Below are 22,088 nucleotides of genomic sequence, written 5' to 3' on the forward strand. Positions count from 1 at the left end.
GCATATAAGAAATGTTTTTCCTAGTTTTGAAAGCTTTTGTGTCCCGTGTCTTTCATCTCAAGATTTGTCTCAAATTGATCAACTCAACTTCATAAAGTCCGACTCAAAACACAGACGAAATGTAGACAGGTTATGTATAATTTATTTTTTCCTCTCTGTCTATAAGTCTTTTTTTGTCATTAAAATCAAAATGTCAACATTTTAAAAATCATATACACGCAAAAAAATGCTTTTAAACGTTAGCACTGCTTTCAAAAATGTATACATATGTACGTTTTTTTTTCTTTAGTCGCAGGACAGAAAAGCAGAAAGTGGCCATTTCAGACAAGACCTTCTCCCCCTCCCCAAAAAAATAATTAAGACCATAATGTAGGACTTAAAATAAATACAATTTTGCACATGATCGATCATAAACCTGGCAAAGTTCAGTAGTGTGCAGATGGAAAGTGGGATTAAGTAGATGTGTATGTGTGTGTCTCTTTGACATACATTTATTAATAATAATAATCGAAACTATGTTACAGAATGCACCCCCCCTTCCCAAGCATTGACTTACAGGCAACCTGCTACTAACAAAATCAAACTGTACAATGTCTAGATCCAACCCAGCCAGGGCAACACCAAAGAGTTACGATTTATATACACAGCCATCCAATCAAGTGTCACTATAATACTATAATACACAAATTAAAACGGGAAACTTCTTTAGGGGTGGTGGGCATATGCAATTGCTGCGTGGGTTCATCTCTACGAGGCGGCCATTCTCAGGAGCAGTCAAGGCCATGCATTCGATACTTGTAGACGACAAAAAACAAACAAACCCTGATTCGAGCGAGTCAAATTGCAAGAGATGAATATTGATAAGGCAACAAACAAAATGGTGCTCGTGATATAAGGGTGCAAACGCTTTCTTTTTAATTGACATTTAGCTAAGATGTTCGTTAGAGTCCGTTCAAGTTCATTGAAGACTAAATTGTATCGATGTGAATGCGTGGCTCCATACCAGAGGTGTCCAAACTTTTCTGACGGCCGCTTACAGAAAAATCAAGAGATGCCAGGGCTAATGTGAAATTCTTTCACATTAATTTGTTAAAGTGAGTATGTTCATCAGGTGAGAGATTTTTTATATTATGTATATTTTTAAATATTGATACACGATCATGGAATACCAGTATTCCTAGTTGAAATGGTTCCACAAACAATATTTATATTTACAGTCCAAAAAAGTTATCAATAAATCTTAATCTATCACTTTGGATTATTATTGGTAATTTTTATATTATATAAATTTTCTTACATGAAACAATGATTTCAACATGTTGCAGACTTGGACCCCTGAGCGGAGACGCTGTTAAAGTTACTTTTTAAAAAAATGATTAACTGAGAAGTGCGGCAGAACGTAGACTGAATTTTAGCTCGTGCAGGCCATATTAAATGATATTTTCCTAATTCGCTCTGAGCTAGTAAAAAGTGGGCTGCAGTTTGGACACCCCTGCTCAATACTCAGTACCAGGGTATACTTGCGTCTCTGGCCAAAGCAAAATTAAGATGATTCGAGTTTAAATCGTCTATAGGTGTGATATGAGGGAATGTGTGTGTGTGTAGATGTGCCCTGCCATTGGCTAGTGACAAGTTCAGAGAGTACTCTGCTTCTCTTGCTAAAGGTTAGCTGGGCAAATGAGGAAAGGCTCCAGAAAGGGGAGAAACCGTAGTCTTTCCCGTTACAAATCAAGAGCCGAGTTGCCGTCTTTGAGGAGATGCTTAAAATGGCGCCCGACAAAACCAGCCCTGCGGTAATAGGGAACGCGGGAGGGGGAGCTGGGGGAATTTAGGATTGATTTGTAGAAAAGTTATTTGGAGGGGTAAAAGGAAAATCAAAACAAAAAAAGACAGGATATGTAATGAATGTGGGTGGTGAGATGATAGGAACAAAAAAAGGGGAAGCGGCAGGGATGGTGGTCTTGGCTGGATTTGGTGCGGGAGGGGACGATGCTCGGTCATTAGCATCCGCAGCCTTCCCTCTGAGGTTGTGGTTCGCTGGTTAGTCGGCCACCTTGGGGGGCGGACGGCTTGTGCTGGACACCTGACTCGGCGGCGTTCAGGTCCAGGCTGCCATCTTGGATGTTCTGGTAGATCTTCTTGGCCGCCTCCAGGAAAGCATCCTCCACATTTTCCCCCCTGAAGATGAGATCGATTGGTGTCAACATGAGAGGGTAAGAAAGAGGGAAGACGTGTAGTTTCTGAGGCCGTGCTTACGTTTTTGCACTGGCTTCCAGGAAGAGCAGACCTGACAAAAAAGTAATGACATCTTTGACCATTCATATTAATGACAAACTTAATGCCATTCATTTATCACAATACAGTAAACTAAAACCCGAAACGTCTTCAATGTGAACTCTGTTGATCCCGTCCGTCTCCAAAGCTTGATATTTACGGTGGAGAAGAATGACAGTAAATAACTCCAAACGGTTTGTCCACGCCCAACAAATACTTGTCTTTCTTTGAACCATGTGACATTCCGCCACTTTGGCTCCACTCCGACTCACCGTTCTCCTCGGCAAACTGCTTGGCTTCCTCGTAGGTGACATCGCGCTGGGCTTCCAAGTCTGCTTTGTTTCCTATGAGAATGATAACCTGAAGACAGAAGAAACACATTTCAAATAGATCATTAAGACTTGGCAATTTAGCATAAATATTCAATAAAACCCAACAGTTCTTTCGCACGTTATTAGAATTAATTCCAAAAAGGCAGCTTACAGATATTATGGCTGTCAACTTCCTTTAGATAAAACATGTTGATGTTGTAATGTTCTCGTTAAAACTTAAAATCTACTTCAACTACACGGTGATGTTTGGACATACTGTGTTGGGATTGGTGAGGTTTCTGGCGTCGGTCAACCAGCTGCTGAGGTGATTGTACGTGCTTCTCCTGTGTTAAAAACAAAAAAACATGCCCGTGTGGACACGGTGAAAACTCGGCGACTAGTGAGGTTTTGGTGGACAAATGATTCTTTAAAACGAGGCTGAACCTATTTCCGCGTCAAGTTGAAAACTAGGCGTAGTCGCCGACGTACCTCGTGATGTCGTAGACCATCAGCGCCCCCGCCGCGCCGCGGTAATACGAGCGGGTTACGGCCCGGAAGCGCTCCTGGCCGGCCGTGTCCCAGATCTGCAGCTTGATTTTCTGGCCGCTCACCTCGATTATCCTTGTGCCGAACTCCACGCCGATGGTGTGGGGGCAGTCTGCCATGACTGCCGGGAAGGTAGAAGAAGGATGTTTTTGTGTTTTTTGCCACCAGATGACATCCCCACTAAACGTTTAATTAGGCCCACAAAGAATGAATCCAATTTGTACCCCACTAAGGTGGTAAAACTGAAGCTGCAATCACCAAAACTGACAATTTTATCCGTCGACGCGCTACATCGCCCGCAAATCGGGCAGCGGCTGTCGAAACGAAGCATTCAAAAGCCACGGCACGTGACTGGAAGCGGGGAGCGTGGCATCTGGCATCATAATGGCAACCATTGAACGTTAGGCTGAATGAACGGCTGCAGTTAAGACGCACAAGAGCCTCTCAGTACCGAGTGTGCGCTTCCGCCGCCATTTCCGGTGATTGAAAGAAAATACGCGGATGATGTAAAAGCGTCGGAAGGTACTTACATTTCTTTTCTGTGAATTGGTGAAGCAAACATGACTTGCCGACCCCCATATCACCTGTGAGAAAAGTGAGATGGAGTGAAAAAAGGTGGGGCACGGGAAAACATGACTACTAGTTACTCTAGAATTCAATCACATCATGTGATCGGAAATCGGGCCCATGTCACGTCATTTTCAAAGGAGTGGAATCGTGTAAAAAAAAAAAAAAAAAATTAAAGAGTTCTTAATGTATTTACTAAGAAACTCATTGGCTGACATTGATGATGAATGTGCATTAGATTGACAATGCGGGTTGGAGGGCAATCATTCAATTGCTGAAGTGGTTTTCACGGTTTTTTTGGTACAAAACAAGAAAATAGCATGTCCAAAGATATTGTCAAAAGAAACAATAAAAATTTATGACTAGTAGTAAATTGGCAAGTAATCAGTACTCGGTATCAGAAGATCCTCAAAATTGAGACAACCTTAATGCTTACCAATGATGATGTATTTGAAAATGTAGGAGTAGTTGTACGGTGCCGTAGCCATTGTGGCTCTGAAAGAGAAAAAAACAACTAAAATTAGGTTGAGTGTCAACGACAACATTCATTTGAAGAGTCCTCCAATCGCAGTACCGTCAAATTCAAAGCCACAATTGATTGAGCGGGAACTCTACCTTTGCTCTAATGCCCTAAATGGCATCAATCCATCTCTTATCATATCACCTTACCCTGCATAGTTAAGGTAACTAGGCAAACCATTATTAAGTAATCTCAAAATTCCTTTCCTGACCTTAATGATGTTTGCTCTCAAACCCATCCTACAAGTTTGATAACAATCTCTTTATTCATTCTTGACTTACCCAGAACAAAAGCATAGAGACAAACAAAACACACCAACGGAAGCGAATATATAAACTTTGCCTTTTGTAGATTTCCCATACTGGAGGAGGTAAAAATTGATAGTTGCTTTTTGTCTGTCAATGTGTTCATGTTAAAAAAATAAAAATGACAAATAAAAAATTGTGACCGCATTTCACAAGTGAGACCAAATTTTATATAGTGAAATATTTTTATAAAAGACAACAATCTGTTTCTGGTGTAAAAGTTTTCTACATTAGTTCGTTTTAAACATTTTCTTCAATTATATGAGCATCTCAACACAGATTGCTGTCAGCCTTTAAAATCCATCGAGCCACATGTGGCTCTTTGCTTCTTATAATTTTGTGTATACTGTACATCTTTGCCTCATTTAATGTTTCTCTTATTTTTATTCTCTCTTGAAACACTCAAATGCATCATGGCTCATTAAAAGCAAATAATACATTATATTTTAAAAATAATTTGGCAGATTGGATTTTTTTTATGCTGCTTCTGACATATGATGTGGCTCTTTGAATCATCTTAAAATTTTGGCTCTTAGTATTTTAACTTGTTCACAACTCCTGCAATTCCAACTACTACCCAACATTTGGACCTTTTTTTCCTAGCTGACTTTTCTCAGCTGCCTGCCGTCACATGACCCTCACGTGGCATCTCGAGCCCCTGTGTGAGTATGTCCACTGCTGTATTTGACAGGGGTGGTCCTAATTGTACTTTGCTTGTTCCACTTTTACCCCAATGGGACTAATTTTAGGTCTTGTTAAGCATGTGACCAAATGACACGGCTCTGCACTTTTATTATTTTATTTAGGCACCATCAGTAAGTGTGTTTCCTTGTCACAACAGCTACTTCCTATTGTGGCAAGAGGAAGGTGCACTACTGATGGAAATCATGACACACTATTCGAAGGATGTGACTCATTTTAAGTCAGCAGAATTCCAAAACTTTGAGATGAGGCGTAAATTCACTGAGTTTGGCAAGACAAAAAAAAGAACGTTGTCATCATCATACTGTTTTTCCAATTATTTGATATAGAATTGTTTTTTTAACACGCATTTACCCTGGTAACTACTATATTAGATTTCATGTAGATTTTGTTTCAGCAAACTGTCATTAATCGAGTACTTTTGTGAGTTTGACACGTGGACAGCAATTGGCCGGAGGGATTCGCAATCTGAAAAAAAAAATGTAATATTGCAGGTGACACATTTACTGTTTACCCTGGTGTCAGCATAATTACTCTCTCAACGTAGTATTTGATTTGCAGGAGCCCCTTTTAATTAAAATTTACAGGAATTATGACAAATACAAAACATTTAAGTGAGCATCCAGTTAAACCCCCACATCTGATGCTGCATTACATTGAGGGGATGTTTAAGAATCCTAAAAAAAAACATGAAACTCATCATGAGGTTCCTGGCCTTCTTTAGATAATAAAGGAATCCCCCTCACCTTGATGTCGTTATTTTCCCCTCCTACAGGAAACAATTAGTCAATGGCAGACCAGTAACTCCGCTAGTTGGGATGTTTTAATCTCCATTTAAGGCCCCAAATTGATGCTTCGCTTAGCCGTCTTGACAGCCAACATTGGCATTAGCACGATAGCTGCTATGTGACATCAGCGATGTTACAGCAACAAAGAAACGCCAACATCACAGGGGCTCAGTCGATGGCGTGTTGACACACACGGAGAAGCTTTTTTTTAAATGACGAAACTTTAGGGACAAACAAAAATGAACACCTGGCTAGACATAGCATTAGCATGCTATCTTGCTACCGTTCAGCTCGCCGGGGCTGGGGCTAATCACCCGGATGAAGCTTAAACGTTATGACAGTGTCAATATGTTTACGTATAATCAAAAAATGACAGGTATATTAACTTGAAATCTCGTTAATGATTGTTATCTTTAAATCGCCAAACTCGCACCAGGTCCTCTGTTAAGATCGCTTCGTTAGCCGGACCACGACAACACAAAATAGCAAAAAAAAAGGGCCGCAATCGTCACAAAGTGTTTTTTTTCTCCCCCCAGGGTCCGATTGCCGTTTTTCGTCTGCGAACATGGCAGGCGTAAAAACGACTTACCAGAAAAGAAGCCTTGTGGCCTGGAAAAGGAGCAATTCGGAGGAGTTGTTTTGCGGGTTATCCTGGCTCAAGTAGGATCGTCCTATCCAAGATGGCGGCTCGCGGCGGCACAGGGTTTCCTCCGCTGCGTGCAATGGGCTCGGTCAGGGGACAAAGAGCATCACTGGAGGAGGAGGAGGAGGAGGAGGAGGAGAATGACCTCACTTAAACAGGAATACTCAAGTCTGTCTATCCGTCAAACTTTACAATTATCAGACAAAGACAACCCACGAGAACACTAAATGCAGTTTTATATGTTAACTATAGTTATTGTTGGGGAAAACATCAATGTCGGGGGTTGAAGGAATTAATTAATTATACAATGCAATTTGTTCAAATTTATACTTTAAAAAGTTTCTTCTTGATTCTTCTAAAACATGAAATCACATCAAAATTTACGTTTATCTTATTTTTTATTCAGTTTCAAAATCTTTATTCATTTTCCAAACTGTTTAGTCTCACAAAGGGGGTGCTGGAGCCTATCCCAGCCAACTATGAGCACCAGACAGGGGACACTTTAAATTGTTTGCCAGCCAATCGCAGGGCACAAAGAGACGGACAACAATATACGCTCATACTCATACCTAGGGGAAATTAGACTGTTCAACCAGCCTACCAAGTATGTTTTTTTGAGGATGTGGGAGGAAACTGGAGTACCCGGAGAAAACCCAGAGAAGCCCAGGTAGACATGCAAACTCCACACAGAAAAGGCCGGACCTGGGATAGAACCCTCAATCTCTTGTCCTAATCCTAATCACTCGTAAACTAGAATAATTAATAAATTATTTAACCATATTTCCACCGCATCTTATCGGCAGAGAACATTACTACTTACCTTTGTGCCTGAAAAAGACGGTTGCTCAGAAAATGAAGATGTTTGCATGGATTAAAACTGCCAAAACTGCACTGCATTCACATTGTTTACATTTGACTCATTGTTTATTTGGATCAAGATCAACAACCTAGCATATTTTCCTATTTTTATAAATAAAGTCATCATTTAGGGACACTTTGGTAGTTCAAATCGGGGCTAATTGTTGGTGCTGGATCCTTTTGTCTTTTTTTTAATACTGTTAATATGGTAAAATGTTTCTCTGCTCAATATGAAAAAATATTTGGTGATTTTTCACTTTTATACGCACCTGTTACATTGCAAATTTTTTGTAACTCTTGTCGTTTACATCAAATTCTATCAAAAACAAAGATTTGTAGTTTTGCATTTATTTATTTTTATGCAAAAAAATTCTACACAGTTAATGAATATTCTTTGTCACTCTTGTAGTAGTCCAGCACAAGGCGTTTAAATGACTTCCCGGCAACAATTGTCAATGGGACAAACCTGTAGTCTTTTAACTGCACAATTGCAGTTTTTTAGTGTGTTGATCACAGGACAGATATAGTATCAACCATGATTAAATTGCCAACTTCTGGTTAGACTCTTAAAGCCACCCTTTACCCGCCCATCCACGAGGAGATGCACACATAAATACCCTTGCTGAAATACAGAACAAGGACGGCAATAGAATTTGGTATTATTAATGTACAAGATAATAGACATTTGCAAACCTATTATTGTGATGCGTCTATTTATAGAGTACAAATGCATTCTTAAATGGATTGCAATAGTAAGGCATGGCATCATCTGTCTAGCCAACATAAAGGGTACTTGAAGGCTTTTTTGTGAAAAATACAAATCTTTTAATGAATTCAACAATGACTCATTTGACATGCAGTGACTCTTAAAATCATCTATATCCGCATGCAGTTTCCTCTCCCGAAGCTTTGCCGGTAATTAACAACAACAACAAAAACAAAACTAAAAAAATATATGCATATTTCATTTGACAAACAATACATGAGTGGCCTATAGAGAACAATATACATATCACACACCCTATCTCAATAAAAATATGAAGTTTCTAAGTGATGAAAATAAATGCACAGTATATGTCATAATAGTAAAGGTAAACTTTTTTAAAAGTTGTATCTTTTATGGCAAAATCTTGATATAATTAATGAGCAATGTGAATGAACCTGGAATTGGAACCATAATATGAGACACTCCATCACTTCAAATCATAAAAAAATATGCTCTAAATCAGCGGTGTCCAAACTAAGGCCAACTGCCCTTTTTTTTGCCTGCGGCAAATTTTGACAATATCATTTAAAATGGCCAGCGCAAAGATTGAAAATTCAGCCTACATTCTATTGTACTATTCTTTTATTTTTAAGCATATACTTTAACGGTGCCTTTTCAATCAAAACCTACAACATGATGAAATCAATGTAGAAATCTGTAGGGTTTCAGGATTTACATGTAAAAACTGTTATACATGTAAAAACAAACATAATGTTCCAATGTGAAAAATTCATGATGTTCTTCACTTTTTGCTATGAGGGACACTTTGTTATATATAACAAAAATTCAAGTATAAATATATTTTTTGTTGCTTGTAACCCTCATTCGCAACCATTAACAGGTATAGATATCAAAACCATTTCAACTGGGAAGGCTGCTATCGCGTGATCATTTTAACTGGGTGAGATGGGAGCGATGACCGAGGCAAAACTTAATTTTTAACAAATAAAATTGGAAAGATTTTGTGTTGGCCTTGTATCTTTTGATTTTTCTGCAAGTGGCCCTTCAACAAAATAGTTTGTACACCCTTGCTGTAAGTAGTCACCAACCAAAGTTAACTTTTGGCGAGAACTTTTGGCAAAACATCAAAGTTGTTGACTCTTGAATGTGAATGTCAGTGCAGCATGATAAAAAAGTATTGTAATAAAAAAGCAACTTTCAACATCATTTAAGCAGCCACCCCACTGTTGTTTAGATGAAATAACACCTAATGTGATAGCGTTTTTATCATAGAATAAGAATAAAAAGTAGTGTTAATGTTGTGCTTCTCTAAAAGTCATATATTTAGGCTGTTATTCCATTTAGAACACAGGTGTCAAACACAATGTACTATTTTTATCTTTAAAAAAATAAAGATAATAACATGTAATGTTTGCTTTTTTTCTTAATGTGAATAAATGATCTCTATATTAAGAGAAAATATCCCCCTTTTTTTCTAACCACATGCGTGCCGCTTTTGAAGATAAACAGTATGGAAAATGAATGTTAAAAACATACATTAATAAATAAAAATTATTATTGTTTTTCTCCCATATTGTTCAACCAAAAGAAATAAGTGAAAAAAATAATGTTTGATATTTAAATAAAATAAGTTATGGTCAAAAATTTTCAAGAATATCTGTCATTGAATAATCGACATTTAGAAATGTTTACATTCACTTTTTAATCCATTAGTTATTGATTAGCCGATTAATTGTGGCAGGCTAATATAATGGCCTTATCTGTGAAAGTAGCACTACCAGATTTACAATGTCACCAAATCTGTTCCTGAAAACACAAACTCTAAGAAGTTTGGGAGTTTTTTTTAACCCCTCACTGTCCTGAAAGTCAATTTAAACCTAAGACCTGATCATTTTTTGGACATTTTTGTCCACATATTAAAAATGGTTTCAGGCCCTAACTTGGCAGTTTATAGATACACTGAAAGCCCAGTTTGCTTTGCCTCATCTACAACCACATCCTCAGCATCAGCAGGCTTGCCAGTGCGCATGCGCGGTGCAATTGTCCACGCGAGGGGGCGCTGTTGCACAGGTCCGAGTCACAGCAGTGAATGCGTACGCCTGGCAGCTCCTGTTGTTGGCAATGTCTGGATGTGGCACAGCCGCTGGTCAGGACGATGCCCAGTGCTGCTGCATGGATGGATGGATGGATAGATAGATACATGGAAGGATGGAGGGGGAAGACAAGTCATTCACACAAGAGTTTATGGGAAAATAGTAGCAGTAAGCAACAAATAGTGCACGCATGTAATTGGCAAGGCCAAGGAGAAGACACATTGTGTGCTTACAGATATGAATGAACACGTGAAGAAACATCTGTCACAGCAAATATTTTTGGAATTCAAATCTTGCCATACAGTTTATCCACTAACGTTGAGGTGTGTAGTATTATTATAGTATCAATGCGTTTTGAAGTGGCACGGTATCGTTTTAACTGTATAAAAACTGCAGCTGCACTAATAAAAAGCTGTGATGAAAATCAAAATTTAGCAAGACAAAAGCTGTTAAATTCTCCTTTGCCGATGGGTTCAATAGTATTAGTTTTTGGAGGATTCACAAATCCAACTTGACAATCCCTAAACAAAAAGAGCTTGAAGCAGGGATTTGGAATCTTTATCATTGATAGTTCAGTTCCATTGTAACATAACATGCCTTGATTGTCGAAAAATGAATGTCTTTCTTTTGTTTACTTTCTAAACTCTTTACTTGTTGTTTTATTATTAGAGGCATGATTTTGTGGAATGCCTTAAGGGTGTTTTTTTATATAAACAAAATAGAAACCTATAACCATTCAAATTGAAAAAAACAACAACTTTTGTGTCCTTGTTTGGGTGGCCCAGTGGCCCAGTTGTTAGCGTGTCTAAGTCACAGTTTTGGTATCCAGGGTTTGATCCCAGGGTGGTCCTCCTGTGTGGAATTTGCATGTTCTCTTCGGACTTGCGTGGGTTTTCTCCGGGTACCGCGGTTTTCTCCCACATCCCATAAACATGCATGTTGGGCTGTTTGGAAATTCCAAATTGTTCTTAGATGAGGGGCTATTCATCTCCTTGTGCCCTGTGTTTGGCTGGCCACCGCACCTGGTGTGCCCATAATTGGCTGGAGTAGGCTCCAGCACCCCCCGCGACCCGTGCGAGGATCAGCGGTTCAGCAAATTGATAAATGAATCCTCTTTCGATTATGAGGGTGTGTCCAAGATGCATTATTTTTTAAATTGAGCTTGATTCTAAGTATTGAAAAAAACAATTTGGGCATAAAGGGTTACAAACGAATAAAACAAAAACAAAAACTAAAATGAGTGAATTTGTGATTACCGTAAAACCTTTTAAACATTTGCGACATTCTGGGCACTCAGATTTACAGGCTGATGGAGCATTTTGACAAAGTGTTTGTCACTTGGTGTGATGTTGTCAGCCTTGGTCTTAGCTTGCACTCTCTCCAAGAAGGACGGAAAAGGTGCCTCATCAGCCCTCTGGGCTCTCGGACGTCAAGCGAAAGAACATCTGGACGTGTGTGACCGACCACGCGCACATCAGCATCTGACCATCACCGCCGCCGAATGGGCTACTCGACTTCGCGCGGCACCACGGGCGGCTTCTCACGGACTCAGCAAGGCGACTAAAAAAGCCACGTTACATAACTGGCTAAGTGAATATTCACGACCCTGAGAACATTTGCATTGACGTACCATTAGAAATGATTAAGCCCATATCGTCTGGCATGCCATAGTACATTCATGACATTTTAATCTGCTGGCCCATACATATTCCATGAATAAATATCAAACTTGGGCTTATTGTAAAAGAAACGAGCAAAAACATGTTGCAACTCTCTATCTCTATCTATAGCAATCTCTATTTATAAGTATTCATTTTGTATACCAGATATTGGACAAACAATTCCCAATTACTCTCTATGTTGCGCGCCATTATTTATTCATTCATTTCCAAACCGCTTATCCTCACAAGGGTGATGGGGTGCTGGAGCCTATCCCAGCTAACTACGGGCACCAGGCGAGGGTGGGCCGCCAATCACTGGGCGCAAGGAGATGGACAACCATTCACACTCATACTCATATGTAGGGGCAATTTAGAGTTTTCAACCAGGATATTCTGCATGATGTGAGAGGAAACCAGAGTACCCAGAGAAAACCCACGTAAACCCTGGGAGAACATGCAAACTCCACACAATGAGGACCCACCTGAGATTGAACCCTCGACTCCAGAATTCTTAGGCCGACGCGTTAACTACTCTATCACTGGGCCCCAATATTCATTATTTAATTCTTAATTAGGGGCCCCTTGTGAAGCTCATAGTATTTAGAGATGGTCAAGTCAATTTAGTAAAAATGCTTAAAAGGATGCAAGCACTGTAATTTTTGCTATTATTTACGTAAAGGTAAGTGAAACCATTTTCCTTTTATCTATTGTATTTTTAGACAATATTATTTTCATTCATTTATTTTTCGCCCTGATTATCTCCACAAAAGCTGTGGGGGTGCTGGAGCCTATTCTAGACAACTTTTTTGTTTTCATGTTGTACTGTTATGAGGTACCTGTTATTTTCACACTGGGAATTAATGCAAATATAAGTGATTCGGTCTCAGTGTGTATTTAAATAAAGCTACTCTTCTCATGCGCAGTCATTTATATCAATTTTAAAATGTTTTTCCGTCTAAATTTTACTCAAGTTTCCCTTTCCACATAAATGATAAATACATTAACACCTAAACGGATTGCAAACATGGAGTTGAGTTTTTTTGTCCATTTTAAATCTCATTAATGAAAAAGAAGCTAATTTAACGCTCCCCCTCTTGCTTTAAATGCAATAAAACTTTAACTTTAAATGTAATAATCTCAGTAAAAAGAATAAGGGGGAAAAATAAACCCATTTATTTGTCAATTGAAAAGTGAACCTAATCTAAAAATATGCATGTACCAGTGAGAATGTTTATCGCAAATACTTGTATGACTTGAAGCCAGTTTGCAATTCAATTTTGATGCGTTTAGGTCCGATTGCATTTTCAAGCAACTCATAGGAAGTAACATTAGAGCAAAATGTCCGTGGACTGTATCCTGCAGAACTTCAGTGACCCAGTTATTAAGGTTTAAATCGCTGGCTTGGCAATGAAGTGCCAGGTCCCCGAGGGAAAATACAATCCTTGTTGTTATTTCAAATGACTGTTTTTCCTCCCATTTTTCCACTCGTATCCTAAAAAGTAGCCCTGCCCTCATCGTCACGATGACAAACGTTGTACTTGACTGTTGAATTGAGGTTGAGTAAAATGAGCATCAGGCACAAGTTGGGAAATTCAGCAAGTGCAGTCTAGTTTATTAATGTTTAGTAGCTCTTGCTTGCTGTCTAGCTTGTTACAAACCCACTACCGTATTTTCACGACTATAAGGCGCACCACATTATAAGGCGCACCCTCAATAAATGACACATTTTATTTTATTTTCACATATAAAGCACCCTGGATTATAAGGCGCCCTGTCTATTTTGGAGAAAATTTAAGACTTTTAAGTGAGCCTTATAGTCGTGAAAATACTGTAATTCACCTGGGAATTGTTTTTAACTGATAAATTACACCTTGCCAGACAAGAACACTACTTTGACAACCCTTTGTTATTCATTACCGGCTCTGCTTTGGGTTTTAATGGCGTGAAGATATGCGGTTGCGAATAAGGTAGTCGCAAATAGAGGTCCCGAAGGTAATGGTTCAAAAGGGTCTTTTGAACCACTCCTTATTTTCTGCCTTTTTCGCGGAGGTGTGATTTACTCACTGCTCTCTGTCTTGATGCAGAAGCGATGCTTGAAGCCCTTGTGCGAGTGGGCGCAGGTGAGCACCTCCGGGTTGGAGCAGCCCACGTCCACGTACCTCTGACCCTGGATGATATTGCAGCCATAGCACTGCAGACCCTCCACTGTAGAGAAAGAAAGTCAATTAAGGTCACGCTCACGCCAGCTATTGTGCACCTATAGGAGGAGTACTAAACACAATCACCATGAATAATATAAATAGAATGGCTAGTTTTATTACTGCAGTAGGGATGTAGCATATTAAGGGAGATGAACATAATACCTTTGTGGCCAATTTGTCATTGGTGATATGCGTATTTCTTTGTCTTTTCACACTAGCTGATATTAGAATACTGTACAGGACATTCCAATTATATGATAATAGTCCAAACCTTTATTGAGAAAGTTTGGATCCATTTTTAATTTGTCAAGAGCATGCTAGCTAAAAAAAATCAATAGAGGAAAAGACCAATTAAGTATGAATTCATTAAAAAGTAGCACAACAGGATTTGAGATTCCTGCAGAACATCTGCAAAGCACATTTCTATAGAAGTTGGGATGTTGAGACATTTGTAACCCCCTCTTGTTTTAGGGTGTAAATTCCTGGGTGAATGATTGACAGATATATTGGACCAATCGGGTAGTCCAATTTATGAGGCAAAAATTGGCATACCAGGCAATCCAATGGCGGATAGTTTTCCATCGCCACTTTGCAACGTATTACCGTCTACCCACGGAAACAATGTATTTTTTTGTTTGTTTAAAAAAAGGAAAGAATCATTATAATTTGAAAATGAAATATGAAACCACTTAAAATCAAAATGACAAGACCCCTACGAACATTTTTTGTTCCCTTTTTGTCTACGCCATATATTTATGTCAAATAAGGTGACACACTATATATAATAAGGCAATTGGTTGGTCGCCTATTTTACTTTTAAGAGGCCATTTTAAAGCCAAAGTTAACTGGGATGAAAATGGAAAAACATTTCCAAAAAGCTCAATCATTTACGTGCAAAAATTTGAAAAGTCCTTCCAAAGTGGAAATCTCACCAAAAAATTGAGTTTTTTTCCTACAGGTTCCTCCCCACAAAACGCATAAACGTGGAATTAGAATAACAGAAACCCACCACCTTTCCGTTTTTGCTTAAGATCATTGTCGTGTAAACGTGGCCTACATAGTATGCTTCCTTTCAGTTGGCCCATGGGCGGGTTAGATTTTACGTGCTTGCATACAAAGAAGCTATTAACAATCCACTAAGCCACTTCAACCAATGAATGTATTATGCTCATTGCTTGAAGAGAAGTTAATCAAAAAAAGCCATCAGGCTTCATCATGGGGGCTGCTTTTTATTACCCTCATCTTGAATGACAAGCGAAGAAAAACGGACTTGTGATCTTCTTCTCTGAAGCCTTTGGCCTAACAATGACTGACTCAGCCTCTGTAGCGCTTTGCCATTTCAAAGCTTAGCTGCCTGTCTACGTTGGAGGCGACGGCACAGAAAATGACTCAGGGGGGGGCAGGATGGCAATGATTAGTGGTGGGGCTGACGCTTCCTTTTCAAGTGATGATTCAAATGATTTGCCCAAACAGACGCAAGTGCATCCCGTTGAGACCTCCGGCTACAACTTCTTTCAGGAATCGTCTTGGTGCTTTTTCACAATTTTCACAGGACCTTTAAGGAAGGGAGTGGACCGAATCCATCCCTGTAGGGTTTAAGCAGGGATTGCCCATGAATTGAGTGCGACCGCACACACCTGCGACTGACCCGCCAAATCCCGTACACACAAGATGGAAGATCAGCTTTTCAGCTGAAAGCAATCCTCCTTCTTTATCTGCCATGGCCCGCGGAGGGACACCAGCCTCTCACTTGCCTGGATGCCGCTAAATAGCCGAACCCAAAGCTGGGATGGAGCTTTCAAGAGCGAACTAATCCCACCGCAAATGCTCTTACAAAAATCACTTTTGGAAATCTGCCGCAATCGATGTAAAGCTTCGCCAGGGCTGAACTATGTGCCAACCTTAAGGGGGATGTTTTCAGATTTTCCTCCATGTTGGTGATACAGTAGACTAATATTCCCAAATTTTCACATTAGTAGCTAAAAAAAAGCTCATCACAGATGGGGCATTGGGACATATTAGGTTGACAGACATTGGACCAATCGGGTAGTCCAATTTATGAGGCAAAATTGGCATACCAGGCAATCCAATGGCGGATAGTTTTCCATCGCCACTTTGAAACGTATTATCGTCTACACACGGAAACAATGTATTTTTTTGTTTGTTTAAAAAAAGGAAGGAATCATTATAATTTGAAAATGAAAATGAAGTATGAAACCACTTAAAATAACAATTACAAGACCACTACGAAGATTTTTTGTTCCCTTTTTGTCGATGCCATGTATTATGTCAAATATGGTGACGTACCATAATAAGGCTCTTAATTGTTTAGTCGCCTATTTTGCTTTTAAGAGGCCGCATTCTCACCCTATTGCTACTGTCACAATGAAATTTCCCAAATACGGGATGAATGAAGTTATCCAATCCAATCCAATCCCAAAAAAGCCAAAGTTAACTTTTAGGAATAACCATTTGTAAATGTTAAACGAAAATTACTTTCAATTTGGGTAAAAATGGGAGCCCAACAAATTGAAATATGTAAATCTCAAGTTTTGCGAAGCATAATCGCGAAGAAAGTAATATTTGGCACAGCTCATAGATGCTGCCATTTCGTAATCAATGTGACGCCAGGCATACCAACGTTCCTTAGAGGTAATTTATGGATTGCCAAACGAATTATGTAGAAATGCCAAATATCAGTTTTGGGCTGTAAGGCAAGATGGTGGATAAGGTTCCTAACTCAGATTGAGCAATGAGTTTCTTTGAGTTATGCCTCGGATTGACAGAGTTGTAAGGTAGTTGAAGCTTCTGAATGATGAACCAAACACTGTTTTCATCTAAAACATTAACTGCATTAAATGCTGCAGTGCAACATCAAATTTGACTTGACTTAACTAAGTTGCGCTTCAAAATAAAAGCACTACCACTATATATATATATAATCTCATTTATCCTCATTAGGGGGGGGGGGTGCTGGAGCCTATCCTAGCTGACTCTGGGCCAGAGGCGGGGGACACCCTGAATCGCTGGCCAGGGCTCCAGCACCCCCCGCGACCCTGATGAGGATGAAGCGGTTCAGAAAATGAGATGAGATGAGATCTTGTTTACCCGATTCTGATCCTCTCCAACAAATGAACATGAAAGTTTGGACACCCATGATCTGGTTCATTCTAATTGCCTTCATACCTGTTGCAAATTTATTCTTGGATAGCATGCACGAAAAAATAAATGCTCAGAATAGACTTTTTTAGCAACTTTAGAAAGGCTTCATAGATTTTGGTTCCACCTCAGGGGCATTTTAAATATTCCATTAGAGTAGCGAAAAGTGCCGCGTTTTTTACGCCGGATGTAAATGGCAGTAATTTACATCTGGCAAAACAAGTTGATTCGACTATTTGTTAGCATGCGATGCTGCACGCTGGCTGCACTCATGAAAAATTGAGGAGCTGCCCGCTTATGAGCATTTGTCAACATAATGAGGACTTAGTGGAGAGACAGTCGTGCCCCCTCCCTTGGTACTATCCAATTTATTATAACTGCACACCAGGTTCTCCTGTAAATAACATGGATTAATTATGAAGACACCTCATTCCATTGTTAATAAAGCTAGATTTACGCTAAGGTACTTATTTTTACATGCCAATTATTATGCTATTACAAATGCTAATTGGGATAAAAAGATTTACATGGCAACCCTGAGTTACTAATGATTATGTATGAATTCCTACAAATATAGAACTCATGTACAGTCCTTATTTCTAAGTACATGAAATATGTTCAGAGATAAAAGTTGAAAACATTAGACTGACTATATTTTAGTGTTAAATTACTGAATTTTAGAAAAAAAAAACACCTATTTTTTAAAATACACAACCTTTTGGGCAGGCCTAAAAAGGGTTTATAGGCAATAAAAACCTGGGTTTTAGAGTATTTAATACAAAAAAAGATGAGATACAAGCATGTTTGTTTATTTTGCCAATGAAAACACATCGCCAGAGTGGCAAGTAATATTTTATTTGGTGATACACTGATAGCATTAACAGATGATTTTATTATTTCAATTATTTGAAAATGTGCTCGCATAAAGGCACTCCCTTTGCCCTGGTCAATGTACCCATAAGCACTCCATTAGCACAAACGTACCACTTTTTTTTAATATTCTAAATGTCAATTTATCATACAGGAAAACTCAAAAGTACGCCAGTTTTCAAGGAGTCAAAAAATAGCAACTTTTCCAGGCAGAGAGTCAAGTTTTGAAATGGGAAAATTTTGGCTTAACCATTGATAACCGTGTTTCCTTAATGGCTATGGAAATATTAGGGATATTTAATGATTAATTTAAGTGCAGAATTTGACATATTGCTCCTTTAAGATTCAAGGTTCAATTAATCACTGTATGAAATTGCCTTCAGCACAGCCCCATCTAGTTGATGTATAACACAAGGCCCTAATACTACTAATACTACAATACAATACTACTACTACAACTACTACTACTACAGCTCCATTTTAGAGGATCCATAGTACAACCCACTACTACTACTACTAGTAAAGCTCCATCTAGTGGATTTCTGACATAATCTCCTACTACTACTACTACTACCAACCACCACCACTACTACAGCACCTTATAATCGGGTGCACCTTATACATAAAATACATTTTCAGAGAGGCCCTTCATTGAATGTGCGCCTTATTCTCCGGTGCGCCTTATAGTGCGGAACATACTATAACTAAAAAGTAAACTGAAGCAAAGCAAAAACATTCAAACTTATTGGAAATACATAACCGTATGAAAACAGTTGCTTTGGTATTTTAGTAGTTTGTTGACTATATATTTTTTGAAATATTGTATTTTTTCTTGATTTATGTAAAGAATACAATCTACAGCCTAATTTAAGCAATTAATTGGCTTTTTTGAGTCATGTTTGCAGTCATTAAATTCATATTTGCATTCCTAACTGTAAGATAATAATATAATAATATGTTTCAAAAATACCTGATACAATTGAATACATCTTAATATTTATGACATAAAAAAATCAGTCACACATCATAGACTCTTCGAATACATTCTAAAATGTCCTTTTGTGTTTTTAAGCTCCCTCGATGATGTTTTTTTGCACCGTTGCGGTCACAATAACGACAGCAAAAATAATCCTGTATCACTCTTTGAAAAAAAATCAAGTTATTATTGTGGATTAAATTCTGCTGGGTAAATATAATTTAGTTTATGCATCCAAATCCTTTGCCAATGATTCCCCTGGTGGGGGCTGCTTTTCAGACATCGTAGGCTTCATTTCGTCGCCTCATGATCATTATTCTCATCAATGACCTTAATGGACCTTCCTTATTGATAAACATGGCTTTTGTGGGCCTCATTAAGTCCTTTGAGATCAGAGGTGACCCCATGCTGTGGAGACAGTAAATCGTGCAGTCATCTTGACCCCTTAATTTGCTTGTAGTTTACCCCTCCCACGTTAAAGGAAAAAAACCTGCTCCCGTCAATTGTTACAACTCTGTTGGGAAATTTATGTTGGCCACTATGGATATTTGGCACGGATTGGAAAACGATTACATGAATAGCTCAGACGTGCTTATTGGAAACATGTCTTTGTATCCCCTGTTGTAGTTTCAACATTTCCAGTGAATTGAGTTCAAAATTTCCAAAACACACCATTTCTAACACATTGCCTGTTTAACTCTTGTGTCGTGGCAAGGATTGTTTCAAGTTCAAAGGATGACACTTTTCCCACCAACAAAGCCTGGAAATACAGTAAGAAAATGTATGTGAAACTAACCTTGTGTCAAGCAGAGCGCCAAAATAAATCCAAGCTTGTACACCAGCCAGGCGTGTAAAGTCATGGATGCGGCACAGGATGGATAGATGTGGGAGCGGGGTCCCAGTACTGCCACTTCTGGTGCTGGGGGAAATTCTGGCAGCGGTGCCACCTTACGGGCGGGGAGGGAAGCAGCCCCGATGTCTCGTTCACGGCGCGTGCACCAACTGTCGGCCAGCCAGTCTGACAAGGGAGGGAGGCAGCCATGCGGGCAGTCAGTCAGCTCAGCAGCCACTCAGGCAAAAGAGATGATGAGGAGAAGGAGGAGGAGAAAGAAAAGGAGGAGGGAAATGCCGTATCTGAGAGAACAGAAGAAAGAGTGAGAGTCTTACCCTCTTTGCAACATAGCATAAATACATTTATAGGTGGGAAAATGTGTTCTATAAAAATCAGACTGCATTTTCAATGATAAAATAATTGATGAGGAAGATGTGAATGAAGTAGAGAAGTGTTTTGAGTGCTATAAATCACAGCAGTGTTCTGTCACTTGTTGATTATATAAATGGGTTGCATTCATACGAGAGGTAGGTTATGTATTTACGATTCATGGATAAGTCGGATATGTGAAAATTGGAATTGTACTGTTTATACTGTAAAAGAAATCAGAACCAATCTGCAGTGTGAATGTAGCCTTAGGGCACATTCACAGCAGTAAAGTCCATAGTGCCCTCTTTATTTTTTGGTTTGGACTTTTTTGTGGGTTCCTTTTCACATTGCAATTTTTGCAAGGGTCCCAGGAATTGACATCAAACGCGCACATGTGGAAATATTGTTGTTTGCTTGTTTGTTGTGGTTATTTGTGCACTTCATGGTGAAGCTTTAAATCTAATTATACTTGTATAATGAAAAGAAAAGCCTTCAATTGAATACCAATTCAATTCAATATCATATTTAACATATTGTAATTCTTTTGTGTATTTTGTGTATTTAGTTTTTATGTTGGCGTCTGCCTCAAATAGACAGTAGACATTCTGTCACGCAATTACTCCACATTAAACTATGACTCTTGTTAGCTGATGTATCTCTAACCACAGACCGCAATTCTAACCATAAAACATTTCCCATAATGCATGTGGTCACAGAAGGCTGTCGGGTGCAAAAAAGTGTGTGGTTTCAAAACTAGTTCGAACCACGGTGGGTCACTAATTGACCCAGAGTTTGCTGATTTGTATTCACCCCACCAATAAAGGTACCCACCAACAACTTTTTTTATTTCGTCCAAACCAAACAGAGCAAGTGGTAATACGCCCTTAGTAGTTCTTTTTTTCTGTGTGATTTCACCTGTTGTGTGTCGGACCATTCCACTGCCAATCATGCCACCCGCCTATTCCTCATCATCCCGTTCCCAACCTTTCCCTATCAAAGTAAGTTTGTGGTTTTGATTTGTTAGTTTGTGTTTTTCTTTGCTTGAAGTACCATATTTTCACGATTATTAGGCGCACTTAAAAGTCTGAAATTTTCTCCAAAATAGACATGACGCCTTATAATCCAGTGTGCTTTATATATGGAAAAAAAATTAAAATGTGTCATTCATTGAGGGTACGCCCTATAATGCGGTGCGCCTTATAGTCGTGAAAATATGGTACTTTGTTTAGGTCAAGTTTATTTTCAATACTTTTTAAGGTCCATCCCATGCACCCCATCCGCGAACCAGTTAACTGCCAGCCAGTCTTGACTGATTCTCTTTTTCACTATACGTAGATTTTAAAAATGGGTCAACATGATTCGTTTATTTCCAGTAGGTCACGTATTTGATATAGAGCAATGATTCCGTTTTGTGAGATTAATTTGCAGGAATACACTCGTAAACTCTCAGCAACCCCCCTTGGCAAAGGAAATGATGATAGGCAGTAGAGAATGTGAGTGAAGTAAATAGCTTAAAAAGTGCGGTTTGATCCCTCCGCTGCAATAGAACAACAAGAAATAAATCCTCTCATTAAGAAGATGAAAAGTATGGGGCAAGCACACGTCCATCAGGATTAATTCCTGATTGATAATCTATTGCTTCTAACAATAGCCCCTATCGGACAATGTGTTAAAAGCCTCGCCTTC

General features: G+C 39.0%; 2 protein-coding genes across 2 annotated transcripts; both read right to left on the minus strand.

Annotated features, from left to right (window-relative positions):
* Positions 1-124: 124 nt before the first annotated feature.
* Positions 125-6,771, minus strand: rab14l (RAB14, member RAS oncogene family, like). Its single transcript, XM_077622622.1, has 8 exons — positions 6,603-6,771; positions 4,135-4,193; positions 3,662-3,715; positions 3,075-3,252; positions 2,863-2,929; positions 2,547-2,634; positions 2,257-2,287; positions 125-2,178 (listed from the first exon to the last, which is right to left on the minus strand). Exons 2-8 carry the CDS (start codon positions 4,184-4,186, stop codon positions 2,001-2,003), a joined length of 648 nt encoding a protein of 215 aa, XP_077478748.1. The 5' UTR covers positions 4,187-4,193; positions 6,603-6,771; the 3' UTR covers positions 125-2,000.
* A 1,075-nt stretch (positions 6,772-7,846) lies between these two features.
* On the minus strand, positions 7,847-20,235 carry LOC144090808 (uncharacterized). The gene is made up of 3 exons (XM_077622623.1): positions 19,998-20,235; positions 14,060-14,200; positions 7,847-10,409 (listed from the first exon to the last, which is right to left on the minus strand). Exons 1-3 carry the CDS (start codon positions 20,059-20,061, stop codon positions 10,228-10,230), a joined length of 387 nt encoding a protein of 128 aa, XP_077478749.1. The 5' UTR covers positions 20,062-20,235; the 3' UTR covers positions 7,847-10,227.
* Positions 20,236-22,088: the final 1,853 nt, after the last annotated feature.

The sequence above is a fragment of the Stigmatopora argus genome, chromosome 16 (assembly GCF_051989625.1).
Source record: "Stigmatopora argus isolate UIUO_Sarg chromosome 16, RoL_Sarg_1.0, whole genome shotgun sequence".
Classification (NCBI taxonomy): Eukaryota; Metazoa; Chordata; class Actinopteri; order Syngnathiformes; family Syngnathidae; genus Stigmatopora; species Stigmatopora argus.